A 22,482-nucleotide genomic window follows, 5' to 3' on the forward strand; every position below is an offset into this window, starting at 1 on the left:
TAGCTAGTGGTGTCCCCCAAGGATCAGTATTGGGTCCAGTCCTGTTCAATTTATTCATCAGTAATCTGGATGAAGGGACAGAGTGCCTCCTCAGCAAGTTTGCTGACAATGCAGGAGGGGTGGCTGACACACCTGAGGGCTGTGCTGCCATTCAGAGAGACCTGGACAGGCTGGAGAGCTGGGCAGAGAGGAACCTCCTGAGGTTCAACAAGGGCAAGTGCAGAGTCCTGCACCTAGGGAGAAATAACCCTAGGCACCAGTACAGGCTGGTGTCTGACTTGCTGGAAAGCAGCTCTGCAGAGAAGGACCTGGGAGTGCTGGTAGACAAGCTGACCATGAACCAGCATGTTCCCTTGTGGCCAGGAAGGCCAATGGCATCTGGGGGTTCACTAAGAAGAGTTAGTTGCCTACAGGTCAAGGGAGGTGATCTTGCCTCTCTGCTCAGCCCTGGGGAGGCCACATCTCGAGTACTGCGTCCTGTTCTGGGCTCCCCAGTACAAGAGAGACATGGAGCTACTGCAGAGAGCCCAGTGTAGGGCTATGAAGATGATCAGAGGTTGGAGCACCTGCCCTCTGAGAAACGGCTGCGAGAGCTGGGCCTGTTTAGCCTGGGGAAGAGAAGACTGAGAGGTGATCTTATCAATGTCTACCAATACTTTAAGAGAGGGTGTCAAGAGGTTGGGGCCAGACTCTTTTCAGTAGTGCTCAGTGACAAGCAAGAGGCAATGGGCGGAAACTGAAACACATGAAGTTCTATCTGAACATGAGGAAAAACTTTTTTACTGTGAGAGTGACAGAGCAGTGGATGGTTGCCCAGAGAAGTTGTGGAGTCTCGTTCTCTGGAGACATTCAAAACCTGCCTGGACATGATCTTGTGCAACATGCTCTTAATTACCCTGCTTGAGCAGGGGGATTGGACTAGATGATCTCCAGAGGTCCCTTCCAACCTCAACCCTTCTGTGATTCTATGATTCTGTGTGGTAGTTACAAATAATGAACAGTGTAAGTGCTCACTGAAGTTCACACTTTAGAATAGGATTCTGTCCAGAAAGAGGACACAATGGTATTGCGTTGTAGGTAAAAGGGATACAGAAAAGAAGGGGAGTGCTCAAAGAGATGTTTAGTTTCTTCTTAGAGAATAGAGTAGACATACTTTCTGTAGTACTTGTCTGCAATTTGATTGAGGTGGTCTGCTTACTTCCAGTTACTTCTGAACTTGATGTCTTTTCAGCTGTCTAAGGCAGAGTCTACACTGTAATGTGAAAAATGGCCTCAGATGTGACTTTAAGCATCCTGAGACCAGTGTGTCATGTGTTTTCCATCTACATTAATGTATGTAACCTGGCTGAAGCCTCAGTGATGCTTAGTAGATGCTGTACTTATACCTATTTGTGATACTCCTGCCACTGTATACTTGGAAGAGAGTTTAAGCCTACACTAAGTATCTTGAGCTTTGTCTTCCAGAGAGCTCCAGAATTTAGGTAAAGGGTGACTCAAGCACAGGCATAAGGGATTAGGGTGTTGATGGTGGATGTACCTCATCTTGAGACTGGACTCAGATTCATTCTTTGACAATGTAAATATATTCAGAGATGAATGAACTTTTGAGTAATTGATGCTGTCTCCACAGTGACTTAGTGTTGTTCCTCTGCTTCCCACAGCATACTTATGGGGCAGTCCCTCTGGGAGTGTTCATATTTCCCAGCAAATCAACTCCACACTGGAACATTGCCTCAAGTAAGCTCAAATAAGAAACAATAGCAAGCACATCCTGATTTTTTTTTTCACTGTTTGAATTAGGGGTCTTTTATTTTAAGACTAAGTCTTAATAGCTTCATGACCTCCATGGATAAGAGTGACCTATATTTTAATAATAGTTATGAACTTCAGAGATGTCTTGATAATGCACTTTGGATGGATCTGCTATTGCACATCTTATGAAATACTGCAAAACAGAATCATAGCAGACTATGCTTTCACTTTAGTTCAGCTATCCTCTGGATTATTTAAGATTAACCAAATAAGAGCTTTAATTTGAAGGGGCAAGTATGCAGGCTAAGAGTATGTGGAGCATGGTAACCAGGCTGTAGCCAGGTCTCATACTGTTCTTCACAGAAGATGGCTAAGGTTCAGAGTGTGCAAAGGAGAAGGAAATAACGTGAAAGCTGATTTTGCCAGACAGGTAAAGACTTACTCATGCTGGGAGAATCTCCAGCTGAGAAAATTACCGGTTGTTAAAGCCTTTGTGCCACTAGAATAGAAAATGGTTTGGCTCGGAGAAGAGAATCTAGCTCAAAGAACTTAAAATAAATATCAGATGTCAGAGCTGTGACTTAATTGTTTAGCTAAGCAGATCATGTGAATTACACACAGATTGAGGATCTGTTTTTGCTTCTATTGAAATCAAGGAGAACAGAATGAGGCCATACTCTTCTTCTAGTGTCTTTCAACCCTCAAAGTTCTGTACTTGTGAATATGACAGCTCCTGGAATCATTTCTTGTACTAGTCCGGAATGCTAGAGAGCTGCTAGTAATACTTTGTATTTTATTTCTGTAGACATAAGATAAGACTCTAAACAAAATGTATTTCCTTAATTGCTCTTGTTTTTTTGTTTGGAAAATTGATATTAAATTTCAAACAATGACACCTAAGACTATAAGCACTGAAATCAGAACTCCAATTTCAAATGTTAATTTTTGACAGCAGCCAATTTTAGAGATACCTTGAGACTTATACTTATTTTACTACTTTTAATGCATTCTCAGATGACATCTGATAGTCTCAAAATTATGCTTATGCCCCAACTCAGAGGTACTAGCTTAAAAATATCCCCCTGTGTAGCTGTACTAATCTGATAGCCTAATAACTTTATCATGAAAATTTTAATTTTTTCTTCCCTAACAAATGTGTCAGGTGTTTGTTATCTCTATGAATGAAATCAAATAAAATATTTTTTCTTTTATAGCTGCAGTATTCCATTTTTCCTTTGGCAGTTTAAAATTCCCTATTAGATTAAAAAGTATATCTATTTAATCATGAAGGCTCTGCAGAAGTGAGTAAAGAATCAGAAGAAAGATAGTCTCAGCTGAGAACTTTAAAGAATTGTTTAGATATAATCAAAATTAAAATTAACTAGAGCTGACTGTTGGTCAGTCTTACATTTGGGGCAAGTGAAGGATGTTGGGAGAAGTCTTCACATGTGAAGTTAAAAATACATTTCCACTACCTGGCTGGAAGCCTGCACATAGTTCTACTGACAGAAAGAAATACTGGTAAACAGGTGATATAAAGAAAAACTTCTAGAAAGATCTGCAGCCAGTTTACAGACTGACATGTATTTCTGTAAATTCTGGCTGGGTAATGAGTGACTGTTGGTATAACATGTTACTGAGAGCATTATAAATGAACGGAATATAAAGAAATCACTTAGTAACATAACACATTTATGGATGAAAGAAACTGTGGGAAATATTCTGATTAGATAGGGCAATTTTTAGGTGCTGCTCTCTGCATTAGACCACGGAGGACGTCAGAGGATGGGAGGGAGAAAAAGAAGGAGGGATACCAATGAGGGGTTTCACTGTTTCAGCTGAGTGCCCGCAACAGGCCAGGAGAAGTGCTACAGAGGCACTTACAGGCTGCCCCACTGCTGCAAGCACCTCTGCCGCCTGACTTGAGATTCGACCTCTCCAAACTCGTGATGACGATCAGAATATTAATAAAACCATTACTGCAGTCTTTCAACCAGCAACATTTGTGATTTCCTTTCCTCAGAAGTGTATCTGAACACTTAGCAATTATTTTTCATTCAAAAATGATCAGTGAAGCAAAGAAAAATCAAGGGGTTGGGGAGGTGCGAGAGCATAATATTATCAATTTTAAAAACTTGAGTAGTTGGCAGCAGGCAAGACTATCCTCTCCATCCCCTCTCCCTAGCACTTTGGACCTGACTAAATGCTTCATCTATAGCTTGAGTAAGTTAGCTTCCTTCATCCTCAGGTTATTTCTTTCCCACAGTTCAGTGCCCAGGCTCAGAGGAGCTAACTCTAGAGATAATCTGTTGCTCTTAAGAGGGTGTTGAACTGGAGGCTGGCAACCTCTTTCAGGCTGTAAATAGTCACTGCTCAGCTGAGGTGGGAAGGCCTCCCTGGAATTACTGTTCATGCTGTTGGTTGTCTTCATAGCAACGATTGCTGCTAACTATTCCTGTCACTCTCTCATCGTATTCGCAATTTTGCAGAGTCCTGTCAAGCCACAAAGAGCAAGAGCTGAGGAAGAGCAGGAATGGGCAGGGGAACACCCCTGCTGCTGCTCTCGAAACAGCTAGAAGGATCCTGCTGTTGAATATGAATAGTCTTTATCACTCTCCCGTGAGTCTCTTGGTGCCCATGAAATCCCTCTTCTTCTTCACCTGGGGACACCTTGCGCTGAGCAGGGAACTTTGCATTCATGTTTTGAGTCTGCTCTCCCACCGTGGCTGACCAGGTGCTGGTGTTTCCTCTAGATTTCTGTCACTGAAGCAGATACCCAGCTGAGTCCTTGTGCCCACTGAGACAATAGTGTCCACAACAGCCTGAACAAATAAGGGCACCTGAAGGAGGGAGTGGAGTAAATTCTCTGGAGAAGGCAGTTCAGATCCTTACTTTCTTACAAGAGATTTCCCGGATGTTTGCTGTCCTCTGCTTTCATGTCTCATATCCTTACAGCTGTCCAGTCTGAGGATATGGGATAGCTGCTGTTTAACCAAGATGATTAACCAGGATTGTAGTCCTAAGACTCAGCTCTGCTCCCTCATGCCATCATCAAGAATGTGGAAGATATAGAAGGGACCTTTGTTGCCAAAGTCCTGTTTGCCCTTACACAGTACAATTTACTAGCAGTATCAGCAGGCTCAGTTACCTCTGATTACTGTTTTTTCTCCCAATGGACACAAGCTGCATACTCAGATTTAAAAAATTCCATCTGAAAAATATAAAAAGCTAGAGACAAAACCTTGCTTCTGAGGACTTCGTATCCTTCGTATCACCTTCCCTCTCCCTGAAGGAAACAAGGCAACTTTCACATAGATTGGGCTTGGGAGGGTCTGTATTAGCAAGACTGACATAAAGCTAGTGGTAATGGCACAGGAGCTTTGACCTGAGCACTTGCTTTCATTGTATCCTATGAGATCCAGTAAGGAGTTACCTGGATTATGGGGCTGAAATACTAGCTTTCTAAGGAAGAGAACAAACTTCACTTTCATTCACTTTTTACCATAGATGAACAGAGACGAAACTTCAGCAGTGAAGAAAGTTTGGAATTTTTGTTTTCTTGTGTAGGGGGGAACATGAAGTTATTTCTCATACAGTTGAGCACATGTGCCTTCTGACAAAGCATCACAGTTGTGCTCCTGACATTTTGGAAAGAGCAACTTAAAGTATTTTTTTAAACTACTTCATGATGTATACCTCAGGTTAATGACTTTTCATGAAAATAGCAGTATTTTAAGATCTGGAACATCCAGAAATAAGCTAAAAATGGAATATTCTTTCATTTAAAAAAAAAAGGATAATCGTAGGATGGCATTTACAGCTTTTTCCTGTGCTTGAAATGTGACAATGAGACATTTCATTTCTAATTCTACATATTCCTTTATATTGTAGTAATAAGTACATTAAATTAATTCAGAAACTAATGCCATTTAATGAATTGACATAAACCGAGAACCAAGGAGTTAGTAATAACACACTGTAACAAACAGATGTTTTTCCTTCTCAGGATAAAAGAGTATATCGTCATGCCATATCTTTACAACCTGACATAGTCTTTATGTAATACATAGCGTTTAATGAAAAGGATGCCAGGGATGAGAGAAGTGAGGATTCCAGGAGAAATTCGTCTCTCTTAGGTGCCTGTAGGCTGTGACCTAATGGGGATAATAGTACACAGGATATATATGAGAAAGTTATTAATTGAATTAAACCTAGTATCTGACACTTAGAATCATATGACTGGAACCTACTGGGTTTATTAACTCCAGCCATCTGCTATTTCAGGCAACATGTCCTAGAAGCTTGTTCATAAACTTTTCTAAGAACTGGAATGTTCCTAGCTAATGTAAGACTTGTCTTGCCTGTTTATCACTTAGCAGTGATAAATAAATATCCCTTTCTTCTTGAAAAAACTTCCAAGTCATGTTAGCCTTGCTTTGTTGTGTTACTATTTATATTTTAGTATGTACAGTCTTCCATACTATTCATAAGAGTATTGCTGAGACTTGTTGCCCCCTTGCTAAAATAAAGGGTACACATCCAACTGAATGAAATCAAATTTCTAAAGTTAGTCATCTAGTACCTTACCTTGGTACTCATCTCAAGGACTCTACAGTAATAATGCAGATAGTGAACTGAAAAAATATTGGGGTCCAAAAAACCTTCCTTAATACTCTGGCAATTCCAGTTCCATTAACGGGGTGTTGATGAGTGAGGGGACTATGCAGCTGTGAGTGAGAGTGGAATGTGACCCCGGTCGCTATAAAAATGTAACTCTTCCAACTCTTTCCAGGCTATTTTTAGAAATCTTAAAAAGAATGCATTCCAAACAAAGGGAGATGAACTGGAAATGGGGTATTTCACATCTATGCCAAACTGTAGAGCACAAATGTCAATCCCTGAAACAAATGTTTTTAGGACGTATAAACAGTTCTAGATGAAAACAAGGCAGTCTGAATTAGGAAAGCAGCATGTCTTTGCTGCTTATATATATTTTTAATGTGTTCTTTTTCTCATTTTGCTACTGTCTGTAGAAGATGTCCTTATCTGCTTTTACGATCTGTTTTAGGAATCCCTTCTTACAGTACTTTTTGTATTTTGTAAAACGTTTAGTATTTGCAGTATCGTAGTTTTGGTAGAATTGGCTAGAGTGCAGTTACTCCCCCCAAAATTCCACGTGAATATTAATCCCGCGGGCTTAAGGGAGCGACTGATGTGGATAAGGCTTACCGCGGCGAGTGGGAGCTGAGTGGTGTGGCCCAGTGAGGACTCTGGATAAGAACGAATGGTGGGCACTGCGTGCACTGGGCTGGCAGGGGGAGTGGAGGGGAAAAGTAGAAATGGTGACTAAAGGCAAGACTTGAGTTTTCTGAAGCTAGTGCTTTGCTTTATGCCCATCTTTAGCACAATTAAGGACCACACTGGTTTTTCTAAATTGCCAGTGGTGACTGAACTGGTAGACTTGTATCAGCCGTAGTGAAAGCCAGCACTGTTAGTTTTTCTCTCTGAGGTCATGCCATAGCCGATGTCAGAGCCCACTTTGTTGTTCAAGCTCCTAATGCCAGTTTGTTATAGAATAAATTCTACAGAAATAAATTTCTAATTCTGTATTCATAACACCAGATATTGTATTCATAACTAAAGTTGTGAGAATTTTAAAAGGTATCAATTACTCAGCTTTTTAAATGGGATATTATTTGCCATGCTCACATCAGAAAAATATTATTGGAATGAATATCAGGGAAAGTAAGCATTAAGTCACTAATTTAAGTATCCTTAGAAACATAGTTTCAAATTTGGACAAGTAAATAAGCATGGAAGCATTTATTTGACAGGGACTAGCAGAAGTAACATTTTAGAACTTGATGAAGTACAATTAAATATCATAGTTTGCATTCCAAATATTCTCTACAAATAAAGTCAAAATACCGAATAAAGATTTTAGAGACAGCAAATAAATCCAAAGAGTTTTAAAAAAACTATTTATATCTACTCTTAGGGAAATAGAAGATAAATTGACCAAATCATTTATTGTAAATTCTTAGTTGCACTCTATTTGTAACTCTTAAGCTCTAGACTACACTTTGTATTGCAAGAAGTAAAAGAATGGTTCTTGTTGGGTGGAATAAATAGGAAGCCTAGTAAATGCAGCTGTCAGAGCAGGAAGATAATGCATGAATACTTTCAGCATATTTACATTCAATAGATGGCAGTGGTATGCAGTTGTAGATTAATTTAGGAATTTCTCTTGAGCAGACAGAATGATCTCTATGAAACCAAGCAGTGTTGCTTGGGGGTTTGTTTGTGAGTTTTTTTGAAAAAATACTAAACCATTAGATAATTTTTCACATATTGGAACAGATAGTGATAGGAAATGCTAAAAATCTTTGTTAATTTATTGAATTCTTCATTACACACCACTTGTAATTGTCAGGTAAGCTTTGAATTTCAGACAATACCACTACATAGAGAAAGCAATGCATCTGTCTGGAGCATTGAATCATTTTATATCTGTCCTCTGTGGAACTTAATATGTACTCAGCAAAGTCTCAAATTAAATGTATTCAGTACGTGGGAATGGTGTGTGTTACTCAACAGAAGTAATACAATGACTTCTCAGAATACTGTGCACAGAAATATATAGTTTATCTTTTCTAAAGGAATCATTTGCAAGTCTGCTGGAGGAAAAGGATGTGTGTATATGTGTGTGTGCGTGTAAACAAATTACTGAGACAATTAAAAATTACTATAAAGCTTTTAATTGTGGAAAACTAGAAGAAAAAGAAGAAAACAAAAATAGAAATCATAGAATCATAGAATCAGTAAGGTTGGCAGGGACCTCTGGAGATCATCTAGTCCAACCTCCCTGCTCAGCAGGGTCACCTACAGCATGTTAGACAGGGTTGCATCCAGGCAGGCCTTGAAGATCTCAGAGAAGGAGACTCCACAACCTCTCTGGGCAACCTGGTCCAGTGCTCCGTCACTCTCACAGTGAAGAAATTCCCCCTCACGGTCAAGCAGAACTTCCTGTGCTTCAGTTCCTGCCCATTGCCTCTTGTCCTGTCACATGGGGCAACTGAAAAGAGTTTGTCCCCGTCCCCTGGACACCCTCCCTTCAGGTACTTGTACACATTGATAAGACCCTCCCCCCTTAATCCCCCCCAAATTGGAAATACAGTGTATGTGGTAGAAACCACAGATGAGTAGACTAACAAGAATTAAATTACATCATTTAAATAGACGTTTTCTCACATGGCAGCTATTTCTAACAAAAATAATAGAAAATGTTTAATGATTTATGATTTTTAATGATGGAAGGAGTTGCTCTCTGTTGCACAAAGGAATGGTTTTCTTACCTCCCTATGGAAAACTGCAATAGAAAATGCATTAAATATGTCAGACTGTGAACTGAGTTGTAACAACAACAAATTTGTCCTGAGGGTATGCAGCATGCTTGGATAGATCCCAGAATCAATTGTTGGACCCTGAGTAGAGAATACCAATGTCACACATTTTAAACAAAGAGCTGTGTAGTCTGTTTCTCTGCTGTATTTAGACATCACATGAGGATCAAGAAAAACTATTTAAATTTATATTAATATGGCTATTGTTTACAGAAGAAAAAGTAATACCACTCTGGTTGCAATGGGATAGCAGCAGCTACAACTGTAAAATATGAAACATCACCAAAGCTGCTGGAAATCTTCAGACAAGACCTTTGTCCAGCTGTGGGTCCAGGAGTAATAATTTGAGCAATATTGTCCCAGCCAAAGTATAATGGTGAAAATAGGAAATTAAGATGTTTAAATTCATCAGAGTACTGAAGACAGAAGTATATGTCATTCATTAATCCAGCTCACAGAATCACAGAATGCTTGAGGTAGGAAGGGACCTCTGGAGATTGTTTAGTCCAACTCTTCTGCTTGAGTAGAGTCACCTATCGCTTGTTGCGCAGGATCGCGACAGCTCTACTTAATATCAGCTGCTGTGAGGGCTGCTCTAGCAGTCATTCTTCAGAGCACCAGGAAGCATCAGAATGGCAAATTCCTTTGCCAGCGAGTGGGATGGACCCCTGTAACAGCTACCTGCAGTGGAGACCACATATTACCATCTCCACCTAGCAGAACAGTCAGGATCGGCTCTCTGCGTCCTTGCTTCTTGCGCCATTTATGCACAGGATCTTGTGCCACATGATTCCTCAGAGTAGCCAAATCCAGGCACCACCAGTAAACAAATACGATGTCGTACTAGAAGAACACAGTGCATTTGCTACGTACACTTAATCTCTTAGAAATAAACTTCCACCCTATCCTACCCCAGCCAGCAAATATCTGCAAAGAAGTCAAGAGTGTTGGGAAGGAATTAATGTACCAGCATGACATGCCTTTACTCTTGACCATTTAGGTCTTAGGTCTGTTCCCCCTCTGTGGTGTGAAGAGGTACAAAGCAGGACTGGGCCTTTCACCAAACCCCATTCTAGGGAAATGGTGACACTGACTGTAGTCAAATGCCTACTGTAGTCAAATGTGGTTTACTCAACATCACACCTTACTTATCAAAATGAATGTTAATTTCTTTTCCACTAGGATGCCTTATCTGTTTTCTATTTCACTCGTTGATTTTGAATAAAACATTTCTATTCAAGCTTTTCATCCCTTCCTAACATTTGTAGAAATTATTCTATATTTAAAATGAGGTAGAGGAGGGATGATTCCAGTCATTTTGAATAGCTTTTGCGGTTTCTTTAAAAAACCTGTTTTCTTAAAGATTTCATTTTATTTTTAAGAAAAAGTACAATCATGCTGCTGCTGGTTTTATCCCGACCTTGTGATGTCCGTCCATTCACTTCTCCTTGGAGTTTATCACTTCACCGGATATTTCTCTCTTTTTTTCTGTCAATTTTCACCTCTACTGCTTAGGTCCTTTTGACACCTTACTAGTTTCTTTAGGAATTTCCATTTAAAAGATTTTGTTATCATCTTTATCACCAAACATTTTATTTTTATATAAACAAATTTCATCTTGGCATTTCTTCATGTATGCAAACTTATCACTAATGTTTTACCTTGTAATATTGTCACAGTAGACAAGAACAGTTGCCATCTTTAGGCACTACAGGGAGGTTCTAGTAAAGACAAGACTCATTCAAGTAAATGAGCTATTTCTGTTTTAACAAGTACTCCTGACAGTTTTACTGACAATATTGCAATATTTGTAGAAGCATGATATTTCTAAATGAGACTAAGAAACATAGATTGTAAAATTGGTAATGCAAGACCTATTGAAATATACTCCTTTGTAATAAAATTAATTTGCCTTGGGCATGATTATAACTAAAAGACAGCAAGACTAGGAAAGAACAAAACAAAAAAGAAATAATTAAGGATAATTCTAAAGCATAGTCCTGTCTGAAAACAGACAATTATGTTAACCCAAAATGGCTGTTCCAAAATAAATAAGAAAACATGTCATGGTCATATGATCATTGTAATATATAATAAAATATATTAAGATTGACACTGATAATATATTTTGGGCTATTTGGATTATATTTATAAACACATTTCTGTAAAATGATTATCACTAGAACTGCCTAACTGTTAAATAACTGCTCAAAATGTAAGACAACATAAAAGCAAAAAAGCCTGTTATTCCGTCATGTGACCTCTCATTCTGAAGAATGTTCCACAAAATAACAATGGATACCTTGAATATTTACAATGGATATTCTGAAAAAAATGACGATTAGTAAACATGGCTAAGGCTGCCAGACTTTAAATATTGCAATTGAAGATGAAATACATTGTGGGGGACACTTTAGCATCTGCTTGTAAGTTTGACAAATACTATTTAGATGGAAAACAAAGGCATAGTGTGAATGTCATTTCCATTTTTATCTTTTGTTGGATATCCTAACCTTTTCCTGAAACATTCATCTGCCATGCAGAAGTTTCCCTGAATGCCACTACATACCTTTAGAGTTGATTTTTTACTTATTTTTTAGTAGTTTAGTAGTTGAGGGAAAATACTTTGAATTTTGTGTTTTGAGTTTTTTTTTTTTAATGCATGAATAGTCTTACAAAAACAAAAGATTACGATTCTTAATGATTTTTTTTCTTATGTGGAAAGATAGAGGGACTCAGCCAATAAAGCAGAGCCTGAGCTCTGATATTTCACATTTTCTACACTTGCCTACTAGTTTGTTGCCTCCAGGAAAGTTCTAGAGCCTCTTGGTGTGGACTCAGGCTATTCCAACACAAGGAGTAGTTTTTGCTAGCTGATTTAAACTGCTTCCCTCAATGAGCTTGAATAACCAAGATATGCCTGCAGCAGGAATAACCGAAGTTGAGGTCTTGATTTTTCTGCCTAGGGCGTATCACCTGAGGCTGTGGAGTTTTCACACCCTGAGCCAAGCCATTCTGTGTGGACACAGCCTTGTTTCAGTGCTGTGAGCACATCTCTTCTTATTATTTGTGCTATGTCAGCACTTGAGTTTTCTAGGCATGATCATGGCAACATGACGTGGGACAGCGCAAACACAGGATTAAAAATGAGCACATGCTGAACAGGCTAAACACAGAGACCAAGGCACAGAAAGGTGAAATGCCCCATCCCAAGTTGCACAGCTTTATCTATGCTGCAGGCTAAATATGTGCCTGAGCACTGCCTTGGGCTCTTTTAGTCTTCTTACAACCTATGAGTGTGTCCAAATTGAGGAAAAAGGAAAAATTTATCTCAGCTATGAAGTGCTTGTGATACTGCAGGGTAAGAGAATTACAGATGGTTTAGAACCAAATATGTGGTTCTAACTTAACCATCCTATCTGTGGAGCAGAGCTGGAAAACCCCCACAATTTGTCATGATTTTTGCTGTTAAAATGTCCATGGTTCTTTAGGCAGCAGACCAGTAGTGGATCTGTCCTAGCACCATTAATAGTTTTCCGTGGCCGTTGCTACTCGTGGAAGAGGTGTAGAAGATGGATGGCATTTTGCCCTAGAAGAATAAATATCTAAAGCCACATATAGAAGTCCTAATGTAAATAAGAAAGAAATCCTTTAATTAAGAAGATTATTTATGGTTATAAGATGGGATTATACTGAGGATGAATCCAGTGGATCAATGGCACAAGTCCTGTTTAACTCCTCTGTAATCTCTTCTTCGAGCACTGCAGGTTTTTTAAGTCAGGGCATAGGAGTGCCACAGGCTGAATATTCTATATCATGATGAAAAACAGTTATCACATCCCATATGATGGACTGTGATGTTTAAGCAGAATACTGACTCTATATTACCAGTCTATGTAACATGGTCTTGTGACAAAAATTGACACTCTCTTTACTCAATACTTCTTGCTCATGTGGATTTTGCACCTATTTTTTTATTCTTTCGTTTTCCTGTTTGCCCAGTGCCACTTCGTATTATTTTAGTTTTAGTAATGCTTTGCCAATCCACTTTATTTATATTATATATTGCTTTTTCTTTGTGAAATTAATATCCATCAAAGGAATTTAACTTGCTTTGTAAGGATGGGAACTTGCACTGAGAGTAGATATTAAGATCTCTGTCTTAACAGGTGATAGATGCAACGTGAAATATAACTGGAGCAACTAAGAGCTGGTTAGAAGCCAGAATAACCTAGCATAGAGGTTCTGTCTTGATGATTTTTCATTGACTTATGAAAGCTTCCTGTATGATCCTGCTTCTGGCTGTAGTGCGATCTGGTTGGGAGCCAGCGATAAATATTCTATTCAAAAGGGTGTTTATTAGTTTGATTAAATACGGAGTCCTTTGAGAACTCCGCCTCACGTCTGTGTACAAAGAGGAGGACTTTAGTACTGTTCAAAGCAGACAATTCTGAAAAACGTGTCCTTGAGGAAAAAATAGAAAATAGCTACGGCAGCGATGGTTTCCCAGCTTGCCTGGTCTCATTAATAGTACCACAGCCCAGCCATGCTGCTGGAAGACAGAAGAAAATTACTGTGCTCGTGCAGCGCAATTAATAGTTCAGGCCGAGTTGCCCCTGCTGTTAGAGTAAGTGGACAGAAGCATTCCAGTAACCTGTGCCTGCCCGTGCTTTTTATACAAATCAGCTAAGTTTGTCTTTGTAGAGGGCTAGCAGCTCGCTGGCATATATATTTTTTTTCCAAGCGAAAGTGCTGCATGGACCCTTCAGAAAAGCTGAAACGTGGGCACATGTTGAAAAGATGATTGCTGCCTGGAGGGATGGCAGCCACAGCAGGGGAGAAACCAGCACGCAATCAGTATCATTCAGCCACTTTACAACTCATGACTGACCTAGTTTTCCCCATTGGGACGCGCATAGCTAGGCTGGCGTGAACTCTCAGGCCGATGTAGGTTATTCGTGGGAAGCAGACCCTGCAGCATAAATTTTGAGGATTAAGGACAGAACATGAGCTGCAGTTTATGCTTGAAATTCCTAGCTTCTTCCCTGAGCAAGCATCAAAGTGGGCATCAAATCCTTCATCCTATTTTACCTTCTCTGCATTTGAGAATAGGGTTTTAGCCTCCTGTCCGCTTTGATGATATGAATTGAATTACAGACTATTCCTACATGATTTTATGTGGTAAAGGCAGTTACCATTCCATACCAAGCAGACTTTGAATGGACCCAGATCTAAATGTTTTTTTTTCAGAGCAAAAATGGGCTATTCTTAGTGGACTGTCACCAGACTTTGGTTATTCCTGTTCATTGGTTCACTCAAGGCATCCCATTCACAACTCACCCAGCTGTTTCACTGTTTTAGCTTTTCATAAGCTTCATTCCAAATATTTTTAAATCACCTAAAATTTCATGTTCATAAAACTCTAAGTTTAATTGGGAAGGGGTAATATTGCACTTGAAATGAAGAAACAAATTAAACTTATGCCAGTTAAAATATGATTTTCACTGAATCTTAGGTAAATTAGGTCCTCTAACCATGCTGAGTTTTAATAAGAGTTGGGCATTTTAGCTTAAAATCCCAGCCTAAAAATATACTCATATGTCCCCTAAGAAACTGCCTAAAGCCATTGGAATTTATTTTGGCAGACCAACTTGCTGTCTTCTGAGCTAAATGTTAATTCATGTTAATGTTAATAATAATGTAAATGTTAATAATAGACCTCAATTTATTGCTAATACTAAAATAAAATACAGGTAAAGCAAATTTCTACTGTTTGTGGGGACTAGGTGCAAAACAGTAGGATAGTACAATGTTTTCAAATAATATAAGCAGTAAGGAAATACATTGACTGAATATGTTTATCTAGGTCCATAATGCTAAATTTACCATGTTCCTTGTATTAATGATAAGAAAGAATTTAACATAAGGCATAGCTGTTATATATTTAGGGAGACAGTGGTTACTGTCTGCAGTTATGACTACAACTGCTGAAGAATTTTCTAAGAAAACAGATTTTCAGTAGAAAAGCTGTGAAGGTTAGGGAAAATGCAGTAGTTTTGAGAATATTTATTTGCATCAGAAGGTTCTGTTGTAAGCCAGAGGCAGCATCCCATTACAAAAATCCTAGTGAGAGTATTAGTCTGAGCTGAAATTTCTCTTCTGATTCCATTCCCAAGGTATACTACATAAGTATTTTTTTTTCTTCTTTCCTCAGAAAATTTTCCAAGAGATTCCAGTCTAAAAGACAAGTTCATAAAGCATTTTACAGGTAAGGCAAGCTGCTTGCTTTTAATTTACCTCTAAGTGTATATTCTAAATAGACACAAGAAAATAGTCACACTATTAGCTTTTCTGAGGCTCTGCACTGAAATTACATTTTTAAGTTAAATATTGCTTAGGGCTAGAAATTTTTAAAGAACTCTAATCACATGCAGATGTGACTCTCTTTTTGAGTAACTTAGCCTAAAATGCCTTTAAAAATATGGTAAGTTAACACATTCATGATTTCAAATCCTTGTTTCCTTTATATCACCATATTTTGGGGTTGTTGATTTGCAGCAACACTGAATGTACGGAGGTTTGTGCCCATTGTATACTTAATTGCAAACAGTTTGCAGTATGATGTTAAATAAATGTGATATAGTGAACATTTATCTGTTACTTCTGGCCAATAATATTTCAGCAAAAGAACTTGGTATATCTTTATCTTTAAATATATATGTATTTTGTTCATAATTTTTGTCAGTTCTACCATATTTAAGTTCACTAATTTAAAAACTTCTCTCTAGGCTGTAGCTATCACTCAGAAACAGATCTATGTGCCTGTGTAAGTTTTCATAGTAGTAGGGAAGCACTTTTATCTTTATCTTGTGATTTATCCTTGTAGGCATTTATCTTAAGGGGCAAACAAATAAAACACAGAAAGGTTAAATCAATTCAAATCAATCAGAAAAAAATCAATCAGAAAAATCATTCACCGTTACAAATATAGAAGTTTAAGATAATTACAATCAAATATTTTTTCATACTTGAAAACTGAAAGGGAGTTGTATAACATACTTTCCTTGGGACTCTATTTTGTAACTATTCTGGAAAATACTGTACTTTCTGGTTATAAGCAAAAAAGCTGCCAACAACATCTTGGCACATGTGTTTTGAGTCTTTATTCTCCTGCTCCAGGTGTTCTGAAATTCAGAAAAATGAAGATCTCAGATAAATATGACACTGCAAATCTGTTGGGGATTTAAATGTTATTGGGATTAGTGAAACTAAAAACTAGAAAAATAGATGGCTATTGGACCAGGAAGAAAGAGAAATGGAGGCGTAGCAAAAGAGGGTAGGAAGGGCATATCGATATTATCTTTGCAGTCCATTATCTTTACAGTTTCAGAGTTAAGAAAATTATTCTACACTTCTAATATGCCAGGGAAATTATACATGTTTTCAAGCCAAATAACAACGGTATGTAAAAATCCTCAACCCTAGGAGTAATCATAAACAATATTGTGACTTCTAAAGCTATCTATCAATACAGCTTGAAAAGCCAGCTGACACAGATTGTCATATAAAGCACAAATAAAATTAACAAACTATTTTTGATGGCACAGAAGAGAACTAGAAAACCATCTATTATCTGAAGGGGCATGGAATTTACTTAGTAACAAAAGCTGGTGCTACCTCCATATATCTGGGATAATTTCAAATTACATACTTTCTGTGGAGCTCAGTTATTCACTCAGATATAAAAAAAAGAAAAGCGACAGTCTTCCAGTTCATACTTGCAAAGAATGCTTTGACCTTTTTATTCGAAAGCTTATCTGTGGCTGAACTATCCCAGAAAATCAATGTCTTACTATTAACACTGAACAATGTTCAAGTGCATTCACTGTAATAGTAAAGATCTTCTCTCAAGCGTGTGGTGTAGGCTGAATCCACTGCCTAGTTAGAATTGGCTTCTTATGTTTTACCAGGATGGTAAAACAACTTTCAAATGGTGAAATAAATAATCGTTGCCCAGAAATGTTTAACAGCTGTATCTCACTGTTATGTCAGTCATAGTAGTCATGCTTTATATGTGGATCATCTTGTAGTATAGCCTGAAACAAGTTATAAAGGCCTATTTGGGATTGCTAAATATGCTGAAATTAGACGATGCAAGTTAAATTTAGTCTTGTTTAGTTAGTGTCAGTGTTTTCTGTCTCAGTCATAGAATACTGGTCCTCAACTCTCAAAGGTAGCATTACCAAGCAAGTTACATGATGTGGACATTATCCTTTGCTCTTCTTTTCAACTAGATCCCACCATTAATATTTTCCTGGCACGATCAGCAATTATGGAAGGGCTCTTGGGCAGCTTGTTACATATAAGCCATGGTTTGGACATCAATTGTGTGAGGGAAAAGGAGAATCAAAATTGCAGAGTTGTGTAGTTATTCATCCTTATAAAATATAATGCGGACAGATGACACTGACCATACATCCAGAGAAGAAAATGCAGGCTGGAAAAGCAGAGACACAGCACTCTACACCCTGGCCACATGGGGATTTGCCTCAATCAAGTGTTAAAAGCCTGCTGCCCCCTGCGGGTCTGCAGTTAGGACTGCTTTTACAGGAAATCATAGAATACCAGCATAGTTGGGGTTGGAAGAGACCATCTGGGCCAACCTCCCTGCTCAAGCAAGGTCACCTACAGCAGGTTGCCAAGGACCCTGTCCAGTCAGATTTTGAGTATCTCCAAGGATGGAGAATCTGCAACCTCTCTGGACAGCCTGTTCCAGTGCTTTGTCATCCTCACAGTAAAGAAGTGTTTTCTTATATTCAAGCAGCATTTCTTGTGTTTCAGTTTGTGCCTGTTGCCTCTTGTCCTTTCACTGGGCATTGCTGAAGGCAGCCTTACCCCATCCTCTTTACACCATCCCCTCAGATACTTATACACATTGATAAGATCACCCCCTGAGCCTTCTCTTCTCCAGGCTAACCACTCTCACCTCTCTCAGTCTCTTCTCATATGAGAGATGCTGCAGTTCTTCCATCATCTTTGTAGCCCTTTGCTGGACATCCATATCTGTCTTGTACTAGGAAGCCTGGAACTGAACACAGTAATCCAGATACAGCCTCGCCAGTGCTGAGTAGCGGAGAAGGATCACCTGCCTTGACCTTCTGGCAACATTCTTCGTGATGCATGCCAGGATGCTGTTGGTCACCTTTGTCATGAGGGCACACTACTGGCCCATGTTCAGCTTGTTGTCCTCCAGCACTCTGAGGTTATTCCCTGCAAAGCTGCTTTTCAACAGCTCATTCTCCAGCATGTACTGCTGCATGCAGTTATTCCTCTCTAGGTGCAAGACTGCACTCAGCTTTTTTGAACTTTGTGAGGTTTCTGTCAGCTCATTCCTTGACACTCAAGATCCTTCTGAATGGCAGTTCCCTTTAGCGTATCAGCCACTCTTCCCAGTTTTGTTTTCTGCAAACTTGCCGAAGGTCCATTTGGTCCCATCATCCAGGTCATTAATGAAGATATATTAGCAGTATTGGCCCCAGCACTGACCTCTGTGGGACACCACTTGTGACTAGTCTCCAGCCGGACTTCATGGCACTGATCACAACCCTTTGATCCTGGCAGTAAATTTGCTTTTCCATTTATGTTTACTGACCACTTATCTAGCCTGTGCTTTATCAGCTTGTTTATGAAGATGTTATGGGAGATAGCGGCAAAAGCCTTACTAAGGTCAAGTAAACAACAGTCACAGCTCTCCCCTCATCCCCCAAGATTCCTAGATAATATTCAGCTGTATTTTTTTCTTTAACACCCACATTGTATAGTAAGAACCTCATAAATAATTCACATGCCAATTTTAAGTCTAAGATACTTCATCTTTCCAAGGCTTAGAAACTTATAATTGCTTAAAATGTTGCTTTTACAAACTTCAGAAATAATATGCACATTCCATCTACATTATTTCTTCCACATGAAAATACTAACTAATGAGTGAACTATTGTAGCCATACCATTCTATTTTTTACCATATTGTAAGTTAGGCTGTTAATTTTGAATTACTGGAATTTCAAGGCAAAAGCAGCTAATTCTTTCCAAGGATCATATTTCTATTACCCAGATCATTACTATAGTATCATAGTAATAGTATTCCTTTCTGTTATTTCAGTCACATATATTGTTATACTTGTGTTGCATCATAATTTTTTGAATTGTAGCAAAGAATTAAGCATAATTTTATTAAAAGATATTAAAGTTAATTTTATGTGTTAAAGTGAGTCTTTGAAACTACAAAATATTTTCACTGATGGCTTGTGATTAACTCCTGCTTACTATCAAACAGGACCAGTCACATTTTCATCAGAGTGTAGCAAGCACTTTCATCGACTGTATCACAACACAAGGGATTGTTCAACACCAGCTTGTAAGTAGCAGCTAAAGTACATTTTAATTCTATGATAGTTTTTTTAAAAAACAACTTACGTTTCCTGCTAATTGTTTGATGGACTTTTTTTTTTTTTTTTTTTTTGATAACTTCTGCTCTCTCTGTACTTTAGCACTGTGCTACAGAATATTCCCAAGGTCTTCTAATCTACAAAGATTTTCTGTTACTGCAATTACAGTCGATTGCATGTGACCAAATTGCTGCTAAGTGTGTCTAGCATAAATAAAATGAAAACTAGACTCTGTAAAACCAGTCAGGCAAGCCTTTGTAGAAGGGGGATTTGAGGCCATATTCTCTTTCCTTCTCCTTTTAGCTTTACTCTTTAATTTAAGCAGTGGGATAAAAATCTGAACAACTCCCAACATTTTCTTAACCATCAACAGCATGGCTATATGTTGTTTTTCAGTATATGCCCATTTATGATGAAAATTTTCTAATTTATGCCCAGTGTTAAAGAACAAGAATCTATTAAGTCACCATTTCTAATAATGATAAATGCAATTATTAACAGCTGAATTCCAGTATGAGATCAACAGTTTTACTTTAACAGGACCTGAGTGCAAATTTGCCAGAAAGCTTTACTGAAAAACTGTCCTAAGACATTATTAAATGAATTCTGTAGTGGAAAGGACAATTCAAAGACAGTGAGTGGAAAATAAGCAATATCATTTAATTAGAACAAGTAAATCAAAATTGAAAATACCATGCAGGTTGCATATTGCATACCTGAAGTGCATGCAAACGTGGTACAATGATACTATTTGGACTCCTCTTTTTTTCTGGTTACTTCACATTATATATGAAGAAATACAGTCGTAATATTTCTCTTCTATTTAAAAAACTTTTGTTAAAGTTAATAACAAGATTGTAATTAGGGCTGTGTGAAGAACTGATTTTTAAGTTCAACTGTCAAAACAAAAAAGTAAATTAAAAAATGTAATTAAAACCAAAGCAGATTTTTTTCTCCTTTTCCTCAACCAAACCCAAAGCAGACAGAGTTTCATTCAACTTGAAATGCTCTGTTGATCCAAAAGAAGGGTTAAATCCTCAGAACTGTCTCCATCTTATTAAACACGCAAATTTTAGAATAGGTGTTAATGCTCGCCATAGCCAGGATCGTTTCCTCTCTCTTTAGAGGGATTTGCAATTTTCTTTCTGGGAAATTCTAGCTGCCATAAGATGTCCGTAAATGATTTACTTTGTTTCCTACTGACACATTTTGATTCTGTAGACATTCCCTAAAGCACTGAACCCAGGTTATCATTCAGTCTCTTGCAGTTTGGCCCAATTTCTGTTAAGTTTAAATACAAATGCTTATCAAGTAAGAGAATAAAATAAACCTCAAAATACCTCATAGTCTGCTGGTTAGAACAGCTTCCCAATTAATGAGTTCCCTCATATGAAGTTGAAAAACCAGCTAGGTCTTCTGCCTCTTAGGAGGAAGCTAACTGGTAACAAATTAACTGCTGTCTTCACTGACATCTCCCCAGGAGCCCTAACTGGAATGAGGTAAAATGTAGTTTTGTATCTTGCACAAATAATTTCATGAATTTTCATCAGAAAACAGTTTCATTGTGGAGAGTGTCTGAAGTTCTAGTTCAATCTCTACACTTAATTTTATGCAGTTTTTCCAGGGTATCTGGCAATTGATACTCATTGCTGCTGTGGATAATTTTGTTTTATAGATTATAAAAGGTGTGCAAGATTGCTAACAAGATTAGCAATGAGCCCTTTGTGTACACAGTCCTAGGATGTTTGCTATGTAAGTATAATTTCCCCCATCCCCATTTTCTTATTTGTTGCATGATCTGATGATTTCCTGTATACTTGTACGTTGTTAGCAGAAGTGCATACAGAAATGTGGTATTAACAGAGTATGTCAAGCATGTGCAGCTCTGGCAGTGCTGTGCTCTGTAGGTTTTGTCTAATTCAGCCTTTGGGAATTTATTCCACACAGCGTGGTGGTAGGGTATACCTGCAAGTGGAAAACAAGCATTTGATGGAATCCAGAATCTTCTAAGGATTGACTGGTTTCTCACAGAAATACACGGATGCACATATACCTCTGGGCTTGACCCCACTGTAATGTCCTGTCAGTAACTTGTAGCACCATAGGCTGTAATTTTGCTTTGGGTCACCTCTTATTAACAAAATTTTTGAGAAGTACCCTGGCTGGTGATGTGGAAAAATGTATGAGGACCTCATCAAGTCTTGTTCTCAGGTCTTGAGAGTCTCCATAGGTATCCTGCCAGTTTATTCATCTCCAGGGTCACTTTTCCTTCCCAAAGCTTCTTCTGAGAGCTAGTCTAAAGGTAACAGCACTTCATGGTGATGGGAGTAAACTGAACATAAAGACATGACAAAATTAAAGACTTTAAATAACAAGCTATGGAAAGTATCAGTCCTTTGTTGTTTATGGATAGCATATTAAATATGTTACTTAAACAGCAGTGCCATTGATAAAAAGGAATGTCCTTCAGAGAGTTGTTTACTCTAGTACCTTTAATATCAATAATACATACACATTTCTCAGACTAATTTGAAAAATTGTGCTAGTTACTATTGGGCAATAAACTTTTAAAAATTGGGGAAAAATAAATCTATTTAAATGTTTTCAAAGATGTCATTGGAAAGTAGCATGGTTTCCTCTCCCCACCTCCTCCCGAAAAGTACTGCAAGCCTGAAGCTTGGGGGAGTTGTATATGTCATTTCTTCCTGCATCAAGACTTCAATTCATACTAATCAAAATCAGAAGAGTAGGATGTGAGTCAGTGTTAGCTGATTTGATTCTCAAGTGGAGGTGGGATCCATTCTGGTGACTGTAAGAAAAAATTTAGAAGAATATGTCAACATTTCAGCGCTGTGAAGAAATGCTATAATTTCTTTCTC

At 38.2% G+C, this 22,482-nt stretch overlaps 1 protein-coding gene across 1 annotated transcript in view; it reads left to right on the plus strand.

Moving 5' to 3' along the window:
- Positions 1–21,343, plus strand: part of ALKAL1 (ALK and LTK ligand 1) — a 35,187-nt gene extending 13,844 nt beyond the window's left edge. Inside the window, exons 2-4 of the mRNA XM_062568234.1 lie at positions 15,370–15,423; positions 19,492–19,572; positions 21,279–21,343. Coding sequence (XP_062424218.1) covers positions 15,370–15,423; positions 19,492–19,572; positions 21,279–21,343 — 200 coding nt within the window. The remainder of the gene's footprint in view (positions 1–15,369; positions 15,424–19,491; positions 19,573–21,278) is intronic.
- Positions 21,344–22,482: the final 1,139 nt, after the last annotated feature.

This window comes from Rhea pennata, chromosome 2, assembly GCF_028389875.1.
Source record: "Rhea pennata isolate bPtePen1 chromosome 2, bPtePen1.pri, whole genome shotgun sequence".
Lineage (NCBI taxonomy): Eukaryota > Metazoa > Chordata > Aves > Rheiformes > Rheidae > Rhea > Rhea pennata.